This window comes from Natator depressus, chromosome 3 (assembly GCF_965152275.1).
Source record: "Natator depressus isolate rNatDep1 chromosome 3, rNatDep2.hap1, whole genome shotgun sequence".
Lineage (NCBI taxonomy): Eukaryota > Metazoa > Chordata > Testudines > Cheloniidae > Natator > Natator depressus.
The window spans coordinates 37,594,824-37,614,104 of NC_134236.1; the positions used below are offsets into that span (position 1 = coordinate 37,594,824).

The 19,281-nt window shown below is 45.4% G+C and overlaps 1 protein-coding gene across 4 annotated transcripts in view; it reads left to right on the forward strand.

Moving 5' to 3' along the window:
- The window catches only part of EIPR1 (EARP complex and GARP complex interacting protein 1), a 151,112-nt gene that overhangs the window by 59,463 nt on the left and 72,368 nt on the right, over positions 1-19,281 (forward strand). For all 4 annotated transcript variants that reach the window (XM_074947711.1, XM_074947710.1, XM_074947713.1 and 1 more), the window contains one exon: positions 15,959-16,115. In XM_074947711.1, the coding sequence (XP_074803812.1) occupies positions 15,959-16,115 (157 nt within the window). The remainder of the gene's footprint in view (positions 1-15,958; positions 16,116-19,281) is intronic.

Consider the following 19,281-nt stretch of genomic DNA (forward strand, 5'->3'; position numbering starts at 1 on the left):
CATAGACTCAGAAAGTACTCATATGCTGTCACTGAAAAAACTGTTGATCTGGAGTGTAAAGTACACCAGTATGCAGGAAGTGCCCTTTCTGATGTGTGCCCTTGCTGATATTCAACCAGCTAGCTGCCTGCTCTGTGCTGGTTCTGTCACTCAGTTCTCTGTAATGTGACTATTAAATCTGTCTCTCCTTTGTGTCGCATCCAAATGTCCTTTTGGCCACATTCTGTTTGGAACATGATCTCTGATTTGCTGTCCAATGTGTGTGGTTTTTATTTTTAATTTAATCATATGTCAGTATTCAGAGTACAAATGTGGAAGTGGATTGTCCAGAGATCTAAAACGTAACCTTTGGATTGATATGATGTAATTGTGAATTTATTATGAGTAGTGGTTACCTGTGATCTGCCTGTAAATAATGAGAACTCTGCAATTTATATAGTTCCTGCTACACGTTGAAGCAGTGATCCAGCTGCTAATCATGGAGAATGACCTGCGTATGGACATGTCTGGGTTGGATTGTACTATATCAGGCAACTGTGTTTATCTCCGAACCATGCCTGCTGTCAGATGTGCTTATACACATGCTTCCATCAGGATTTACAATAAGCTACTGTACTACCTACACAGGAGCAGAGTGGAAGTGTATCTTCAAAAGCAAACATTTGGTCTTAGTGTCTGAAAAGACGTAAGCATCTGAAGTATTTGCAATGGTTACATTTCATTAAACTGATACTGGGATTTTTTTAAATACATGAAATAGCTATATGTACAGGAATGAAAATTTGCATTCTTGTGTTTTGAATAGGCAAAACCCCTTTTTAAAATTGTTAATTTAGTATTAAGACAGAATAAGGAAGTATTTTACATCTTGCGATTGAAATAAGACATTACTTTATAGAGGCAATGTAGTTCATTTTCTTATGAGCAAACTAAAGACTACAAAAGTATTATTTAGAATAAAGCATCATTGAAATAATTATTTCTTTTGAATTTCTCCATTTTATTCAAGGGGGGAAAGGATGTTTATATTCATTAATAAAGGAGAGTCATAAATCTGTTTGTCAATGCAAAGAATGAGGTTTCTGAAAACTAGCTGTTTGTTCCTGTCATACCGAGAGCATTAATGGGCACCAGCTGGGCTCTAGCTATAGCAGCTACACCACTTCAGCTTTGCACAGCAAGAGCTGCTGTGGCAATGGTGCAGAAGTGCCTCCTGTGCAGATTTAGGAAGTATACACTTCAGTTGTTGTTCCCTGGGCAACAGAATAACTGCAGCCCAGCTGGCTCTGCACCACCTGAGCTGATCAAAGAGCAAACCCTGTCAGGCAGTGAAACTTCAGCTCCTCCTGCTCCAGTGTGAATATCTGCAGGCAGTGATGTAGGAAGTATTATCAATTGGGTTTCAAGGTTAAACATGGGGGAATGAAATGAAATGACAGGAAAGATTAGACTGAGAATGCAACTCTTACATAAGTCTACTGTATACAGTTATTAATTACAGAAACGATTTACAATACATCTTATATACTAATAGAGACCTAGAAAAATATATTTTCCCTTTTTAAATTGTCTTGAAACAAAAGGCTAGAAATAGCTGGCTTACTGTATTCTCATGGAAAAGGGGAAGTGATCGTGGACAGCTTATTGTATGTATTTAGTCAAGAATGATATAGGTGTAAATCTATAGTTGTATAAAACGATATAATTAGGGAGGTCTCAGCAGATAGAACTGGTCTGCATGTAAATGCTGTAAGTTCATGGCAGAAGTCAAGATTGCAATTGATGTATATGTCAGAGCACACTTCTGTGGCAATGTAGATTTTATTCAGCAAGGGGCGCCAGAAGAATAAAAAGTAGATGATTGGAACAGCTGTGAATTGTAATGCTAGCTGACAAGTCCCTACATAATTGTGATCTAAATCCAGTTGAGTCTTTGCAGGATCTTTTTCTTTTTGTAGTACTCTCTTGTGTGTACATTTTAATTTATTCCTTGGTTTTCTCTTTTATATTATGGCAGCACCTACTGGCATCAATTTGGTCAAGGGTTTGTCAGTGCTTTCACGTTTTAAAATCCTGTTTTCAAGAGGTTTATTTTTTTTATTTAAATTTTGCCATTAGAAAATGTACTCCAGTCTGGAAACTGCCATTTAAAAAAAGAAATATTGGAACAGCTTAGTCAACCCTTTTTAAATTTTTTCCCTTGTTTTTGTTCTGTGTTCACTGCTTGTTTCTTCACACAGACCTTCCAATGTGCTTCAGCTCTGACCTGGAAGGACCATGTGTAAGGTTATGGGAATTGTTGAGTCTCTGCACCTGTGCAGGCCTGGGCTTCTCTGTTGGGACTGTAAACAAAGGATTTCAATTAGTGCCAATTCTCATGGTGGTTTTTAATGATAGGCTCCCTAGTCTATTACCATTCCCCTGAGTCATCCTTGGGTCTAGCATATCTGAATTTTGGAAGTGCCCCCAAAGTAGTTTTCAAATGTAATTTTTTAAGTGTGCAGAACACAAAAAATAAAGTTCTGCTTTGAGTGCTTGCTTATGTCGATTCTATGCTAGTTGTGCACGCACCACATGCACAGCTGCTGGGTTTTTTTCCCCCTTAGTGGAATCCATAGGGCTGGCCCTAGTGCCCCCTGGAGCCCTGCACCTATGCACCCGGTATAAGGGGTATCACCGGTTCCTGACCCTCTCTGTTCCGTCTTACCATCCATGACGGTTGCTGAAACGGCTTCTTGCTCTTGCAAGACTTTCCTTCTTTACTGGTTTAGTCTTCACAGTTTTTGTATATAGTTGTACTGATAGTTATTTTAGTGTTAGAATATAGGTAATTGTCCCATTTCTGAAGGGAGATGTCCCAGGGACTCCAGGCTTCAAGCCATGCTCCACCTGCGGCAAACCTATGCAAGTGAGCGACCCACTTTCAGCCTGTCCGAAGTGCCTTGGGGAAGCTCATGTCAAAGACAAGTATTAGGCTCTCAGGGGATTCAAAAAGACAGACACATTCGCCTGAATGTCCTGCTCCAAATCAACACCGAGCTCTTCATCCTCAGTATGAAGTGTGCCACCGGTACCATGCTCTTCTCAGCACCGTTTGCCATCCCCGGTGCCGAGGAAGAGGCATAATAAACAACACGCAGAGAGAGGATGCTTGCCGGTGTCAAAGAGGGACACAAGGGGAGAGGTGATGAGACCCGTGCCGGGTCACTTGTCATCCCCAAAGCAGTGGTCAGCTCCAGCAACCCCGCTGAGGGCACCGAGCCAAATTTGTGACCTCTGACTCCTGGGAATGGTCATGGTCCCTCATGTCTCCAGGCACCCTCGACTCTGGAGGCTTTCCAGACTGTGAAGTACTTGCTGTCCCTCCTGGTACTGCCCACTCCCCAAGTGCTTGCTCCCGCCAAAGTCACAGCGGTGGAGGGGCGCGTAGAGCTCATCAGAACCAGCAGTAGTAGCACCTTCCAGGGGTTGCATGGCCCTGATGCAACAGTCCCCAGGCCAGCACCAGTCATCAGCTCCCCTGCACCGCCTGGAGGCAGAACCAGGTACATCTCTGCGTTGGTCTCTGGATGAAGAGTCATCGTCGGAGTCTGAAGTTGAGTTGGTAGTGCCACAGAAGGGTTACCGCTTACTGGAATATGCATCAGACTTCGGCGCTGCAGCTTGGCCACCAGAGCATTGGCCAATGCAGTGGCACTCTTGGAACCCGTGGAGGTTCCCCCAGGTACCAGGGCCCCTACCCCACTTGGTGACATCTGAGAGGCGCACTGTGGTACTTTCCCATCTGGAACCGGATGCCGATTACAGCACCGAGGTCGCTGAAATGGTCCGAGACGAGGTAGGACAGGCTGAGGAGGAGGTACCAGCCCTTCCCGTAGCACTAGCTGCCTCATCGTCATGCCCGGATGAGGTGGTAGCAGGCCCTTACAACCCGCTCCCACCGGATGATTTTAGGGCTCATCGAGAGCTCCTGAAGTGGGTCGCCATGAACCTTGGGCTGGAAGTGGAGGAACTGAAAGAGTCCACCCACAGCGTAATTGACATCTTGGCTCTTGCGGCCCCCTCTAAAGTAGGGGCAAGTTAAGACCCTCTGGCAAACCCATCTGAAAGGGTGGAGAAGAAGTACTATGTGCCTGCAATAGGATATGAGTACTTATACTCCCATCCCCCTCCTGGTGGTGTTGGCAGCAAACAAAAGAGACAGGCAGTGCAGCCCAGTGCCACACTGAAAAATAAAGAGGCCAAGAGACTGGATTTCTTTGGGAGGCAGCCTACAGCTTCGCATATCATAGAAGAGAGGTGGGCAAACTACGGCTCGCAGGCCACATCCATGCCCGCCACGCCACATCCATGCCAGCCATGCTGCTGGGAGCTCAACAGCTGGGCAGGATGGTCCTGCGGGCCACATCTGGCCCACGGGACCATCCTGCCCGACCGTCGAGCTCCCGGCGGTGTGGCTGGCTCCGGCTGGGCAGCGGGGCTGCGAGCTCCTGCTGCTCTGAGTGGCATGGTAAGGGGACAGGGAGTGGGGGTTGGTTGGATGGGGCGGAGGTTCTGGGGTGGGGGAGGCAGTAAGGGAGCGGGGGGGCAGTTGGATAGGCGTGGGAGTCCCGGAGGGCCTGTCAGGGGGCAGGGGTGTTGATAGGGGTCAGGGAAGTTGGGGACAGGGAGCGGGGGGGGGCTGGATGCGGGGGGTCCCCGGGGGCCTGTTGGGGGCGGGAGAGATGGGGGGGTGAGGGGTTGGATGGGTCGGGGCTTCGGAGGGGGGCAATCAGCGAGTGGGAAGTGGGAGGGGGTGGAGGCCAGGTTGTTTGGGGAGGCACAGCCTTCCCTACGCGACCCTCCATACAGTTTCGCAACCCCGATGTGGCCCTCGGGCAAAAAAGTTTGCCCACCCCTGTCATAGAATCATAGAAGGTTAGGGTTGGAAGAGACCTCAGGAGGTCATCTAGTCCAACCCCCTGCTCAAAGCAGGACCAACACCAACTAAATCATCCCAGCCAAGGCTTTTTCAAGCCGAGACTTAAAAACCTCTAAGGCTGGAGATTCCACCACCTCCCTAGCTAACCCATTCCAGTGCTTCATCACCCTCCTAGTGAAATAGTGTTTCCTAATATCCAACCTAGACCTCCCCACTGCAACTTGAGACCATTGCTTCTTGTTCTGTCATCTGCCACCCTGAGAACAGCCTAGCTCCATCCTCTTTGGAACCCCCCTTCAGGTAGTTGAAGGCTGCTATTAAATCCCACCTCACCCTTCTCTTCTGCAGACTAAATAACCCCAGTTCCCTCAGCCTCTCCTCGTAAGTCATGTGCCCAAGCCCCCTAATTGTTTTTGTTGCCCTCTGCTGGATTCTCTCCAATTTGTCCACATCCCTTCTGTAGTGGGGGGAGCAAAACTGGACACAATACTCCAGGTGTGGCCTCACCAGTGCCGAGTAGAGGGGAATAATCACTTCCCTCGATCTGCTGGCAATGCTCCTACTAATACAGCCCAATATGCCATTGGCCTTCTTGGCAACAAGGGCACCCTGCTGATTCATATCCAGTTTCTCATCCGCTGTAATCCTCAGGTCCTTTTCTGCAGAATTGCTTCTTAGCCAATCAGTCCCCAGCCTGTAACAGTGCATGGGATTCTTCCTTGCTAAGTGCAGGACTCTGTACTTGTCCTTGTTGAACCTCATCAGATTAAACCAACAGGCCCTGCTGGGGAACTATGACTTTAATTTGTGGGACTCAATGACCAATTTCAGAAACTCCTTCCCACAGGAGTCTAAGCAGGAGTTCGCTGCTATCCTGGAGGAAGGCAAGACTGGTCAGAGCCTCTCTCAAGGCAGCCTTGGATGCAGCTGACTTGGCAGCCAGATCAGTGGTTACTGCAGTCATGAGGTGATGTTCGTGGCTCCAGTCATCGGGCCTTTCCCACAAGGTGCAGCGGTTGGTCCAGGACCTTCCTTTCAAGGGCAATGCGTTGCTCTCTGAACAGAGGGATGCCAAGCTGCATGGCCTGAAAGATTCAAGGGCAAGGCTACCTTCTCTGGGCCGGTACATGCCTGCAACCTCCAGAAAACACTTCTGGCTGCAACTGCCTCCCAGGTTCTCAGGGTCTCCCAGGCGCAAACCCTTTAGAAAGAAGGGAAAGGGCTATAAACACTGGTAGTCCTTGTCTTCTGCCTCAGCCTCTCAGTCAAGCTTGGGTAGATACCCTGGTGGGTCTATGCAGGCCTTTTGAGGGTATGTCCGAGGACTGCATACCTGGATCCATCCCCCCCCTTTTGTTTCTGGACTGCTTGTTTCCCTTCCAGACTGCGTGGTCCCACATAACATTGAACCTTTGGGCACTCAGTACTGTGTCAACTGTGTACACACTGGCAATTTCTGTGCAGCCCTCCCTTCCACTGCACAAACCCATCCCTTTTCAGGGACCCTTTTCATTAGCAACTTCTCACCCAGGAGGCGTAACCCCCCCTGCGTGTGGGAGCCATGGAGGAAGTTCCTCAAGATTTGACAGGGAAGGGGTTTTACTCTTGATATTTCATAATCCCAAAGGCCAAAGGGGGCTTCAGGCCCATCCTGGACTTGCGTTGCCTCAACAAATATCTCAGGAAGTTGAAGTTCCGCATGGTCTCCATCATTCCCTCCCTGGGTCCAGGAGACTAGTATGCTACCCTTGACTTAAAGGATGTGTATTTCCACATTTCCATCTTCCGTGGGCACTGATTTGCGGTGGGCCAACGCCACTGCCAGTTCACCTTGCTGCCCTTCAGACTATCGGCAGCCCCAAGGGTTTTTACAAAGTGTATGGCGGTGGTTGCAGCTTACCTGAGATGTCGGGGCATCCAAATCTACCCATACCTTGATGATTAGCTACTCAAGGGCTGTTTGCAGGCTCAGGTGCAGCACTGCTTTGACGTAGTAAGGGCCACCTGTCGAGAGTTGGGTCTGCTAATAAACGAGCAGAAATCAACACTAGTTCTAGTACAGAGAATAGAATTTATAGGGGCCGTGTTTGACTCCACTCAGGCCAGAGGCTACCTGCTGGAAGCCTGGTTCCAAACTGTGTTGGAGCTAATCGCCTGAGTCAGGACTACCAGCTCACGACCGCTTGGGTATTCCTCAAGTCGCTAGTCCACATGGCACAGTGGCGCAGTATGCGCGGCTGCATTTCAGACCCCTGCAACTGTGGCTGGTGTCAGTTTACGTCCCGGGCAGGCACCACCTAGTCTTGACTCTCACGATCCCGTCGTCTGTTTTGGCATTGTTGACTTGGTGGATAGACCCTGAGTCGGTGCTGAATGGGCTGCCAATCACTGCCCCATACCTGTCAGTGATTCTAATCTCCAACACTTCAGACTTGGGCTGGGGAGTTGGCAGTCTCAGAACACAGGGCCTCTGGTCCCAAGAAGAACTCGCCCTGCACATAAATGTCAGGGAACTCGGGGCCAAATGCTTGGCCTGCCAGGTGTTCCTTCCCCATCTCTCAGGGAAGGTAATGCAGGTCTTGACGGACAACACGGCTTCGATGCTTTACATTAATAAGCAAGGGGGAGCTTGTTCCTGTGTCAAGAGACTCTCTGACTGTGGGACTTTGAGGTGTCACACCTCCCAGGAGACCGCAATGCATTGGCGGATCACCTAAGCAGGTCTTCTCACCATGAGTGGTCCCTTCACCCAGAGGTATTCAATGCCATCTTCCAGAAGTGGAGGACTCCCCAGGTGGACCTGTTCGCCACCACACAGAACAGGAAATGCTAAAAGTTCTGCTTCATGCATGGGCTCAGCAAGGGTTCCCTGTCTGATATTTTCTATTCTCATGATGAAGGGGCTGTTGTGTACGCTTTTCCACTGATACCCTTGGTTCACAACATCCTCCTAAAGATCAAGAAGGACAAGGCAAAAGTTATCTTGATAGCGCCGGTGTGGACATGCCAGCATTGGTTTGGCACACTCCTGGCTTCTCGGTAACAACCCCGCTACGCCCAGACTTAATCTCACAGAACCAAGGCCGCTTGCTCCACCTGAACCTCGCCTCCCTGTACCTGACAGCGTGGCTACTGCACGGCTGAACCCAGAGGAGCGAGCCTGCTTGGAGCAGGTCCAGAAAATCTTGCTAGGTAGCAGAAAACCCTTCACAAAGGTGGCCTATTTGGGTAAGTGGAGACATTTCACTTGGGCCTCCAAACGGAATCTTTCCCCCTCTCGGTCATCCCTGCAGTCCATCGACAAAGGGTAGAAGGGCAGGTCATGGAATGGACATGAGCAACACATCTTGAACAACAGTTATGGAAAGTTAGTAACCGTTTTTTTCTTAACTGGATTTCTTCTGTCTCTAGCTACTTTCGGGGAGGGGGTGGGGTACGGGAGAGAATAGGGCGGAGGAAGGAAGATAGTGTGAGAGAAAAATTTTAAAAATTAAAGCTGTTTAGTTCAGAAAGTCACCTATGGCTCAAACACCAGTGAGTGTAGTTTTTTTTCTTATATAATAACAGAACTCTAATTCAGTATACTTATTATCCACATTGGTGTGCTGGACTGCAGCTGCTTCTAATGGATCTATTCAGATTTACCATGTCAGTCATCTAAATATGAAACAGTTTCTCAGTATATCCATTGAAATTATATGCTATGTCCCTTTTTAAAGCTGCTGTTTATCAAGGAAGATAATTTTTTTCAGAAAGTCTCCAAATACAAATTTACTTAATACCCAATCGCTCAAGTTGTTGCAGCTTTCCAGTATATACTCTACTTAAAAAGCCCCCAAAACAAACCCCATTTCTGTGTAGTGATTGTAAATGGCTCTCTTTCAACCATTACTGTCCAGTCTGTAAACTTGTGGACCTGAGGTATTTGCTTACATATTAGGGAAGAATAATTCCCTCAACTGCAGGAATTATTGGGTGAAACTCTTTGGCCTTTGTCTTACGTGAGGTCAAACTAGGTCAGTCATCTTTCAACCTTTTTACATTTGCGGACCCCTAAAAATTTTAAAATGGAGGTGTGGGCCCTTTGGAGATATTAGACATAGTTTGCAGCTCCCAGGTTGAAAACTACTGAATTAGGTGATTGCAGCAGTTCCTTTTGGCTTTAAACTCTATGAATCTATAATAGGTCCCATGCCACCTTTCATAAAGGGGAAGTCTCCAAGTGTCCTGATCAAATGTATACATCTGGAATCAGTTCTGGCCTTTCTTCGTTGACATTTTTCGTTTGCTTCCAGCTCCTAGATGTTTGTGTAGCATTGCAGAGGCATGTATAGGGACTACTGCATTCCAGCTTATGTTTGGTTAAGTGGGTTGATTACTGCAGTAGTTCTGAACCAGGGGTATGCGTACTCCTGGGGGTACACAAAGGTCTTCCGGGGTCATTTCAGCTCATCTAGATATTTACCTAGTTTTAGAACAGGCTACATAAAAAGCGCTCGCGAAGTCAATACAAACTAAAATTTCATACAGACAATTACTTGTTTATACTGCTCTTTTTATACTGTACACTGAAATATAAGTACAATATCTATATTCCAATTGATTTATTTTATAATTATATGGTAATAACAAGAAAAGAAGCAAATTTTCAGTAATAGAGTGCTGTGACACTTTTGTATTTTTAAGTCTGATTTTGTAAGCAAGTAGTTTTTAAGTGTGAGGTGAAACTTGGGGTACGTAAAACAAATCAGACTACTGAAAGGGGTACAGTAGTCTGGAAAGGTTGAGAGCCAGTGGATTACTGTATGTAATGCACTGTAAAGCAGGAGCAGCAGCAGACTAGTAGCTAAGATTACACATCTTTCTCCTTTAATTCTTATCATTGCTTACAACTTTCTGAAGTGTTCACCTTTTAGACTCAAATTTTTCTTTCATCCTTGACCTCTTCTCAAAGGGGAATACTTTGAGTTGGAACAAATATTATTCAACTGTTTTGGAGTCCAAGAGGGAGCATGTTTGGGGGTGAGAAAATAGGATACTTCACATGTTTACAACACATTCTTGCAACTTCTTTTTGAGCAGTTGTTGTTGTGATGGAAAGTTGAAATAGCATGGAAATAGCCCCCATTGAGAAGTTCTTTTGAGTACTTCACTGAAAACTGGTATTGATTTAACTGAATTGTGACCCACCAAAAATTGCACTCTGCGCATGCCAGTACATTTTCTCACTCTACTTGTAAAGTGTGCAGCTAAACGAGGCCACGCTGTATGGGTGCACTTAAGTAATGTAGATCAACAGAGAAAAATGTATAGAAGGTGTACAGTGAATGAGACAAGGGCTCAGCCTTGTAAGATGAGCAGGGAATGTGGCAAACGTTCAGTAGAAGTCCTTGCCTCATTCACTGAGGTTTTTTGTAAGGTAAGAGTTTCAGACTTTAAGGTTCACTGAGGGACTGTAATCTACAGACTTCTTAAGGTAAGCAGGAGAGTAGTTCCTTTTGAGTGTACCTCATAAGGTTCTTGAAGATAGGTGTTCCAATGGTGTCTAGTCAAAGAGAATGTCAGCAGGTTGTGTTGGTGTAAAAACAAACAGTAGAAGTAACTATAGCTGTATATTTACACATGGGTACCACCAATGGGGAGGAAAAATCCTTTAATGTAGATGTGGCCTAAGAAAGGCTTGGTGGCTGCTTGGAAAGAAATTAATATGCTATGTGACTTATGATTAAGTGGCTTAAAAGAAAGAACCTTAAAGGTCCAGTGAAGTAGCCTTGTATGTTTGCATTTTTTATCTAAATATCAGTAATAACTCCTTTATTCATTTAAATGTCCCCTTTTTGTTTTGTACTTTCCTAAAAATAAACAATAAAAATATTGCAAATTAAATTACATAGTTTTCGAAAGAAAAGATTTTTTGATTTAAGTCAAATATATTTGGAATCATTATTTAACTGTGTAACATGATGAGTACTGCATGCGTATAAAGTTATAGAAAAAATGTTTGATATTGTATCTGAAAAATAGTATGTGAGAAGGTGGTAAAAAGCTATTGCATATCACAACTGGGGAGAGTTAAGACTGTAGCAGAGATCTCCAAAGGGAATTCCATAGGGTGGCATCTTGCATAATGAAATATACATTTCTATTTGCATGAAGGTGCAGGTTCACATCTTTTCTAAGGGAACAAGACAAATCAAGGGCTAAAGTGATACTGTTCAATAGTAGTAAAAATGGAAAATTTAAAGTAATGAGACTTCCAAAGTAACATGGGTGTGAAATGTATGGATGTATGGCAAATTCTGCAAGTACTGTACAGTTAGTGATCCCCTTGTTGTATATTCATTGAGAAGGTAGCTGTGGGAGCCTTGTTCATATGTAGGTGGAGCTATTTTATACTGAGTCTCCTATAGATCTGTAGCTGCTGATTATTTGGTTTGAGGAGTTATGACCCACAATAGAACTTTACTCCGTCTGTAATAATGGGTTGACGCTTTACAATCTATTCCAGGCCTTCCTGGTTCTTTCACCAGAGAGAAAACTATCTTTTGCTATCTTCTAAAGCATCAGGGTTTGGCTGTAGCTGGAAATAAGGCACAAAATGAGGGTGCATTGAGGTGGTAAGGAGAATTCTCGTTCTTAGATGCTTGGCTGTTGAGTCTTGCTCACATGTTCAGAGTCTGGGTTAACTTTAGAGGGTTAAAATTTGGATCACAATCTCTGCTGGACTCTTGTGTTCCAGAGCCAGCATCTCCACTTTGGGTTTCATGGAACAGGAAATTATCAGAGTGCAGTTGTTCTCCACCATGTTTTTCAGTAAATAATAGATAGTGTAAAGCTGCATATGGGCACTGTCTCAGTAACCAGCTCATTTAGGGTAGACTCATTTCCGCTTATAGCTATTGCAGTCTGGAGATGACTGCAGGAAAATGTCTTTGTTTTTAGACTATTAGCTCTTCAGGCAGAGAGATAAGCCTTTCTGTGCGTATGTTTAGTGCCTAGCACACTTGAGTACTACTGTAACGCTGACAGACCCCGGTTGTTGGCAGGTGTGATCAAACCTGGGACCACTGGCGCTCAGTGCATGAGCTTCTATAGCATGAGCTAAAAGCTAACTGCCTGTTAGTCAAGGCTGTAGAGCAGACTCATTTAACTCTCTAAGTCAGGGGTGGACAAACATTTTGGCCTGAGGGCCACATCGGATTCCAAAACTCTATGGAAAGCCGGGTAGAGAAGGCTGTGTCTCCCAAAACCGCCTGGCCCCTGCCCCCTATCCGCCCCCTCCCACTTCCCGCCCTCAGAACCCCTGACCTATCCAACCCCCCTCCCCCAGCTCCTTGTCCCCTGACCGCCCCCTCCTGGAAACCCCCACCCCTAACTGCCCCCCTGGGACTCCACCCCCTATCCAACCCTTCCCTGTCCCCTGACTGCCCCCACCCCTATCCACACCTCCCCCCCTTGACAGGCCCCCCAGGACTCCCACGCCTATCCAACCACCCCATGTCTCCTCACTGCCCCCTGAGACTCCCTGCCCCTTATCCAATCCCCCCGCTCCCCGCCCCCTTACCATGCTGCTCAGAGCACCAGGACTGGCAGTCTCAACGCCGCGCAGTCTAGAGCACCAGGGCAGGCCAGCGGCTCTCACAGCCGCGCTGCCCAGCACGTGCTCGCAGACCCGCTCCCCAGAGTGCTGGTGGCATGGCGAGCTGAGGCCACGGGGACGGGGGGACATCAGGGGAGGGGCTGGGGGCTAGCCTTTCCGGCTGGGAGCTCAAAGGCCAGGCAGGAAGGTCCCGCGGGCCGTAGTTTGCCCACCTCTGCTCTAAGTGGTCTTAGTGCCACTAGATGGGACAGAACACCACACCCAGAAGGTGCGTGGGTTACACTACAAATATAAATAATAATAGTGGATCATCTAGCAGACTCAGACAAAGAAATGAAGTGATGTTAAAGAGGGTTTAAATTTGTTAAAGCAAAAAGTGGTGATGTGCTGGGTCTTCCTCACCCTTTGATGGAGAGCAGGAGGAGTTTATCATGATCTTTACCTTTAGACAAACTTAGTCATAGGTAGTTTGCCAGAAAAAAAACCAAACCAAACCACCACCACCACCAACAGTATGAAAGTGAAGTTTCTACCAAAGACTATACCAAACTCACCACTCTCCCAAAAGAATCTAGCTGAAAACCACTTGCCATTTTCTCCCCAAAGGCACTATGGATCTTAACCCTAGTTAAGACTCTGGAGAGTCTATGTGCCATGGCCTCTTCTGAGCTGCTTACTCCTTTCGTGGTTCTCTGTGCATCTCTCGGTGCTAGTGGGACAGCCTCCAAGTGCTTGCTTTTTTTTTTTTTTTTTTTTTTTAAACAATATGCTTTCTCATCGCTGATACGGAGTACACAAACATAGCATTCTCAAGAAATTATGTCTTCACAGAACTTACTGTAAATTTAGCTTAAGTGGGTAGTTCTTCTTTGTATGGTGGAGGTGCTTAGTGTGTTAGGTGCAATGCTTTACCCTTTGGTAAGGAAAAATAGCAATACAGTATAGAGTTGCTTTTTCTTTTTTGTTCAGTACCTACATTGAATTGAAGTGGGGAATTTGGCATAGTACTTGCTGAGTTTTAAATATTGATCAATCACTCAGCATGCACTACAATTAGTACAGGTCTGTTTGCATAGCAACAGACGAAAGGGGATTGTCCAACACCGTATGATTCTAAATCACCTCTTTGACCAAATTCATGTACAAATTCCAGACTCTGTTCTTGTCACATCCTAGTGTATACATTTACCAGATAACAAATTCTGAACTCTGCACAGTAAATTAAGCCTCCCCTTCAGCCCTCCTCCTTTGAAGTCATTGTCATCTTCCATTGGTCTTTCCTAATTTCATCCAATTTTTATCTAGTTACTTTTCCTGTATCTCACTGATAACTAAGATTTATTATTAATTATTTTGGATTAAATGCTTACCCTCTTTCTGTCCCTGGGGAAGTAGTTCGTATGCCTTATTTATATATTTGTGTCAAACTGCTTTATAATATGGACTTGTTTGGTTTCTGTATCCATGCTGCTGACATCTTAGTCCAAGATACTGATTTGTAGTACAGTTGCGTCCGTTTCCTTTCCCTAAATTCTCAAAGTCGTCAGAACCGCCTCAGTTCATAGCTCCAGACTAAAACCAGTCATATGTACTCAGAAAGGGAAGTCCCTCATCTCTGTTACTAATACAAAGCGACTCTTCAAAAGGAAATGTTTTTTTTTTAAATTAACCATTACTTACCCATTGGATTTTCATATAGACCATTTTAATAGGGATTCAATCTTCCCCAAACTGCCCCCCCAACCCAATCCCCTACTATTAGTGGTCTCCTCAGTATTGCCATCAATGGTAAGATTTTTGTGTGCAGCAGTATCTTGTACTGACCTGCTATTTCGGGGTGGGCAAACTGTGGCCTGTGGGCCGGATGTGGCCCACCAGCTGTTTTAATCTGGCCCTCGAGCTCCCGCTGGGGAGTGGGGTCTGCGGCCACTCCCGGAAACAGCAGTAAGGCCCTGCTCTGGCTCCTGCTCTGCACGCTGCCCCCTCCCCAAGCACCATCCCCCAGCTCCCATTGGCTGGGAACTGCAGCCAATGGGAGCTGCAGAGGCGGTGCCTGCAGACAGGGCAGTGTGCAGAGCTGCCTGGCCACGGCTCTGCATAGGACATGGGGGGGACATGGGCTGCTGTTTCCAGGAGCTGCTTGAGGTAAGTGCTGCCCAGAGCCTGCACCCCTGGCCCCCTCCAGCGCTCCAACCCCCTCCTCCAACCCTGATCCCTCTCCCGCCCTCCAAACCCCTCAATCCCAGCCCAGAGCACCCTCCTGCACCCCAAACTTCTCATCCCTAGTCCCACCCCAGAGCCCGCACCCCCAGCTGGAGCTTGCACCCCTTCCTGCACCTGAATCCCTTGCCCCAGCCCTGATCCCCCTCCCATCCTCCGAACCCCTCTGCCCCAGCCTGGAGCCCCCTCCCTCACCCTGAACTCCTAATTTCTGGTCCCACCCTGGAGCCTGCACCCCCCAACCAGAGCCTTCACCCCCTCCCACTCCCAATTTTCTGAGCATTCATGGCCTGCCATATAATTTCTATTCCCAGATGTGGCCTTTGGGCCAAAAAGTTTGCCCACCCCTGTGCTATTCCCTTGTTGACCTTGGACCAGATTTTCTGTTGCATAGCAATTTGCACCAGTGCAAAGTGGTTGCAAATTATTGCCATTCTGATCTAGTAATGCTTACACCCACTTTGCACTGATGCAAATTGCTACACACGGTGCAGGAATGAAGATGGGCCCCACAACATTCTTTTTCCTTTAGTGCTGATAGACTGTTCTCATAGATACACCTATATTTTGCAACATCATTTTTTTTTTTAAAGGCAAATTTAAACATGAAGGGGTTTCAAGAGATGTTGCTGCTTTTTAAAAATAAATAAAAATAAATCCTGTATTTGTCTTTTTTGGAAACTCTGTTTTTACTGCTGGAATTAAAGGGAGGAATTTGAATGCATATATGTTTAGAGGAGAACTCTCTTTGCTAAACAGTCTTTCACAGCAAAGGATGTGACTTAGTGCCATACATGCAAACTGGGGATAACCCAGCAAATCCACAAGAAGAAATTTTAAAATTGGGGCTAAATTATTACCGTTAAGGTGCAAACTATACACTTGAGAAGGGGTCATTTTCATTTCTAACATTAATTGAAAGGAACATATGGGGAATGGGGCTTGGAAAATCTGTTTTCATCAGAACTGAATTTTGGCTTTAAAACATGGAAAAGTGGGTTAAATGTATGCTAATTATGAGTTCTGCAGTGAACTGATTGCTGACTTGAGGTCTGCGCCTTTATCTGTGTGGTATGTTCTTTGAATTCAGCTTAATATAATATTTTAAATATTTAAACAGCAGATGTGCATTGCTTAAAGATTTGCGTAGATGTTGATGCATGTGTACAGTATGTCTCCTGTACAATGATCTGTTGACATTATCCTCTGTTGCTTAGCTTCAGACAGTAAAGTCATGACATGTGCGGCTGTTTGGAGGATGCCGAAGGAATTGGAATCAGGCAGTCATGAATCCCCTGATGATTCATCAAGCAACACTCAAACCCTGGAGCTACTCTGTCACCTTGACAACACAGCCCATGGCAATATGGCCTGGTAGGATTCTGCATATTTTATATTCCCAAAAAAAGCCTAAAGCCCTGTGCTGTTAGTTTTGTGCAGTTTTATATTTTAGAAACTGGATTACAAACTTTAAAACTATTCTATCTTAAAAAAAGGTACAAATTTGGTCCCAGATGTTTCATAGATTAAAAACATGTATTATAGTCCTTGCAAAAACACATGCTGTAAAAGCCTGTGTACTGTTTTGCTGTGCCTTCCCCCCTTTCATACAAGACCTTTGTTGCACACAAACAGGTGCTCTACTTAACATTTTAGTCTTTGTACAGAACATAATTTTGATATCACATTTTTATCTTTGTTTTTCTGGCTGCATTTTGCTCTATTTGGTATAAATATAAGTAATTTATTGGGGGGAGATTTGATTATGTTCCATCGTTCCTCTTTATTCTTTTCTGTCAATTAAAAATTTGTAATGAGGGCTGGATTATTGCAGTGTGTTATCATAGAGGTCCTTTTCATTATTTGATTGAGAGAGTGAAATTTGCTCACCGTATATTCATGAACACCTAGCTGTGTGGGTCTCTATATAGCATGTTTCTGTGCAAGGCAACGGAATGTTGACACTCAGCCCATAGGTCATAACAGCATGGTTTGGCATCGTCAATGACATCTGGGCCATTTTTCACTCTTACACCAGCAAACAGAGTACTAATCGCAGGAGAACTCTCTGCACTGGCTAATGTTTGTGTGTGAGCCAGACCATGGAACGAAGCACCATGATCTCAGAGTGTACAGACCCCTTGCACTACCACCACCCACGAACTTTGAAGGTATCACCCAGAAAAGGGTGGAATGAGGAGGGAGAGGATGAGATATGGGAATTGAGAGATATGGCATCATATTTACATACATTGAATCTGGACAATGCAGCATAACACACTTATGCAATGTCAGGTGTTGCTCTATGACTTTCTTGTGGGAGTCTATTGAAATTGCATCAAAGAAAATAGCACTTTGATTCAACCATATTTCCTCAAATTCTCCCCATCCTTTTAGACCTTTTTGTAAGACAGGGTTTAAAAAGTTCCTGTCCTGTGTTAGAGGTGAAAGGTAAAGCTGGAGAATAGCCATCAGCAGATCTCCCCTCCTGCTGGCTTTCTCCAGTCAGTTAGAGGACCCAGAGTGGGTTAGTCTCATCTCTACCCACTTCCCAAACCCCACTAACTCTCTGAATCTGTACCACTGCTGTCTTGGGGTGTGTGTTATCCTTCTGTTTGCAATCTTTGTTTAGCTTTCAAGCCTTATATCTAAAACAAATATAATTTAAACTTCAAGTTAACATTTTGTGAGGCCCTATAAAAATTGCATGACTAATTATTTTTATATATCTATTCATTTTGCAATTCAGTCAAAAATGATCACGTTTTCAACGGGATTTATTGTTTATAAACCCAACCTATTATTTTTGGTTTGTTTATTTTTCTTCTAATTTTTTTCTTAAGGCCATATTGTGGAAACCCAATGAGACTACGTGAGTGATTAGGTGCTCACTAGAGTGTGCATTGGTTCCAAAGTTTTGTCCTTAATCTGTGTGTCTGTTATTTTTTTTAAGGAAGTGCCTGGGTAGTAAACCTGCAAAGTTTGGATTCAGACTTTTTCAGAGTTGGTGTGGGTACTGTTTGACGCACTGAGGGTGGGCATCCACAGGCCTACCCAAAACAAAAGGCCTTCCCCCTCAATTAAGAATGAGGAACCACTGGACCCAGGCATCAGGTGGTTACATCAGACAACAAATGAAAAAAACAGGGTCAGAGGTGAGGTCAGAGGTGAGGTCAGAGGGTAATAATGAGGGATTGGGGGGGGATGGGGACGCACCAAGCAGAGAATGCCAGACAGCTCCCACTGCTCCTTAAAGGAGTCTAAGGAGTCAGTGGATGCTCTTCAGAGGAACTCTGTGATATGTGAGCAGATAAGGCACAGGAATTAGGCCACAGTCACAGAGCACCCGTGCCCCATTCAGCTTCCTTCTCCTACTATGATGGATGGCTGACTTGGCCAGCACCAGGAGGAGGTTGATTATGAGGTCTTGTGACTTTCTGGGCCCGTGGATGGGGTGTACTAGATAAGGAGGTGTGGGAGACAGTGCAGCCAGAATATCCGTAAGAGGTTCTAGTGGAGCCAGAAGAGGGTCTACAATCTGACACACCTTACATAGACGTATGCCAGGATCTCCCTCTGGCCACAGAAAGAACAGGTGTCAGGGGAGTTCTTGAACCATGCCAGGTACATGCCTGTGCTCATGATTCCATGAAGGAGCCATCAGCTAGTATCCCAGGAGGGCAGTAGACCCAGAGTGAAGTACAGACTGGTCCTCCTTAGGTGGCAGCAGGTCCTGCCACTTGGTGTCAGGGTGGGACACCAGGGCAAAGATGTGGATGGTGTGAAGCATGAGTGAATACCAATTGTTTCGTGGGTGTGTTTCAGAGACAGATCGGCTAGATGGTGGTCAGCCAACTGAGGTTGCGGGACAAGGGCCTGAAGGCAAGGTCTGGAGGGCCAGTTGGTGTGGGTGCAGTTGGGGTTTGGGTGTGGCTTTGGTAATTTGTATAGGGGGTTTCAGTTCAGAATCGCTTATAATTAGTTTAGTAAGGATTAAAACTAATACATAGTACTGTATTTAAAGACCTCCTTCCTTGTAAGAAACCACCCAAAGGTATCCCTAATCATTTTACAATGTTAAATTATCTTTATTAATTGAACACCTCTCTAGTTTGACCAGAGACCAACCAGAATTGGTCCCAGATAGAGTAGCATCCTGTCCTGAGATCTCCACTGAAACACTTTGGCCTTCGGTGCCTATACAAGTATACACAAAGAGCTGGTGTATAGAGGACTCTGCACTTTGCATCATTCAGAATATTACTTTTAAGGTTTTATTCTGAAACACAAGACAGTGTTTTTTTTAATTTCATCCACATGTAGGTTAACTGCCAAGCAGAGAACAATGTGTTGACAAGTGCCGACTTAGACGTTTAAAAGTCTGTTTTGTTGTTTAATTCAATATTTGTATTTTGGGTATTTTGTAAAACTAAGTGGCTTGCCCAAAATCACTCCAAATATTCATGGAAGAACTGGGATTAGAATTTACCTTTAACTACAAGAACATTCTTCCTTCATTTGAAGAAAACCAAAGTATTTA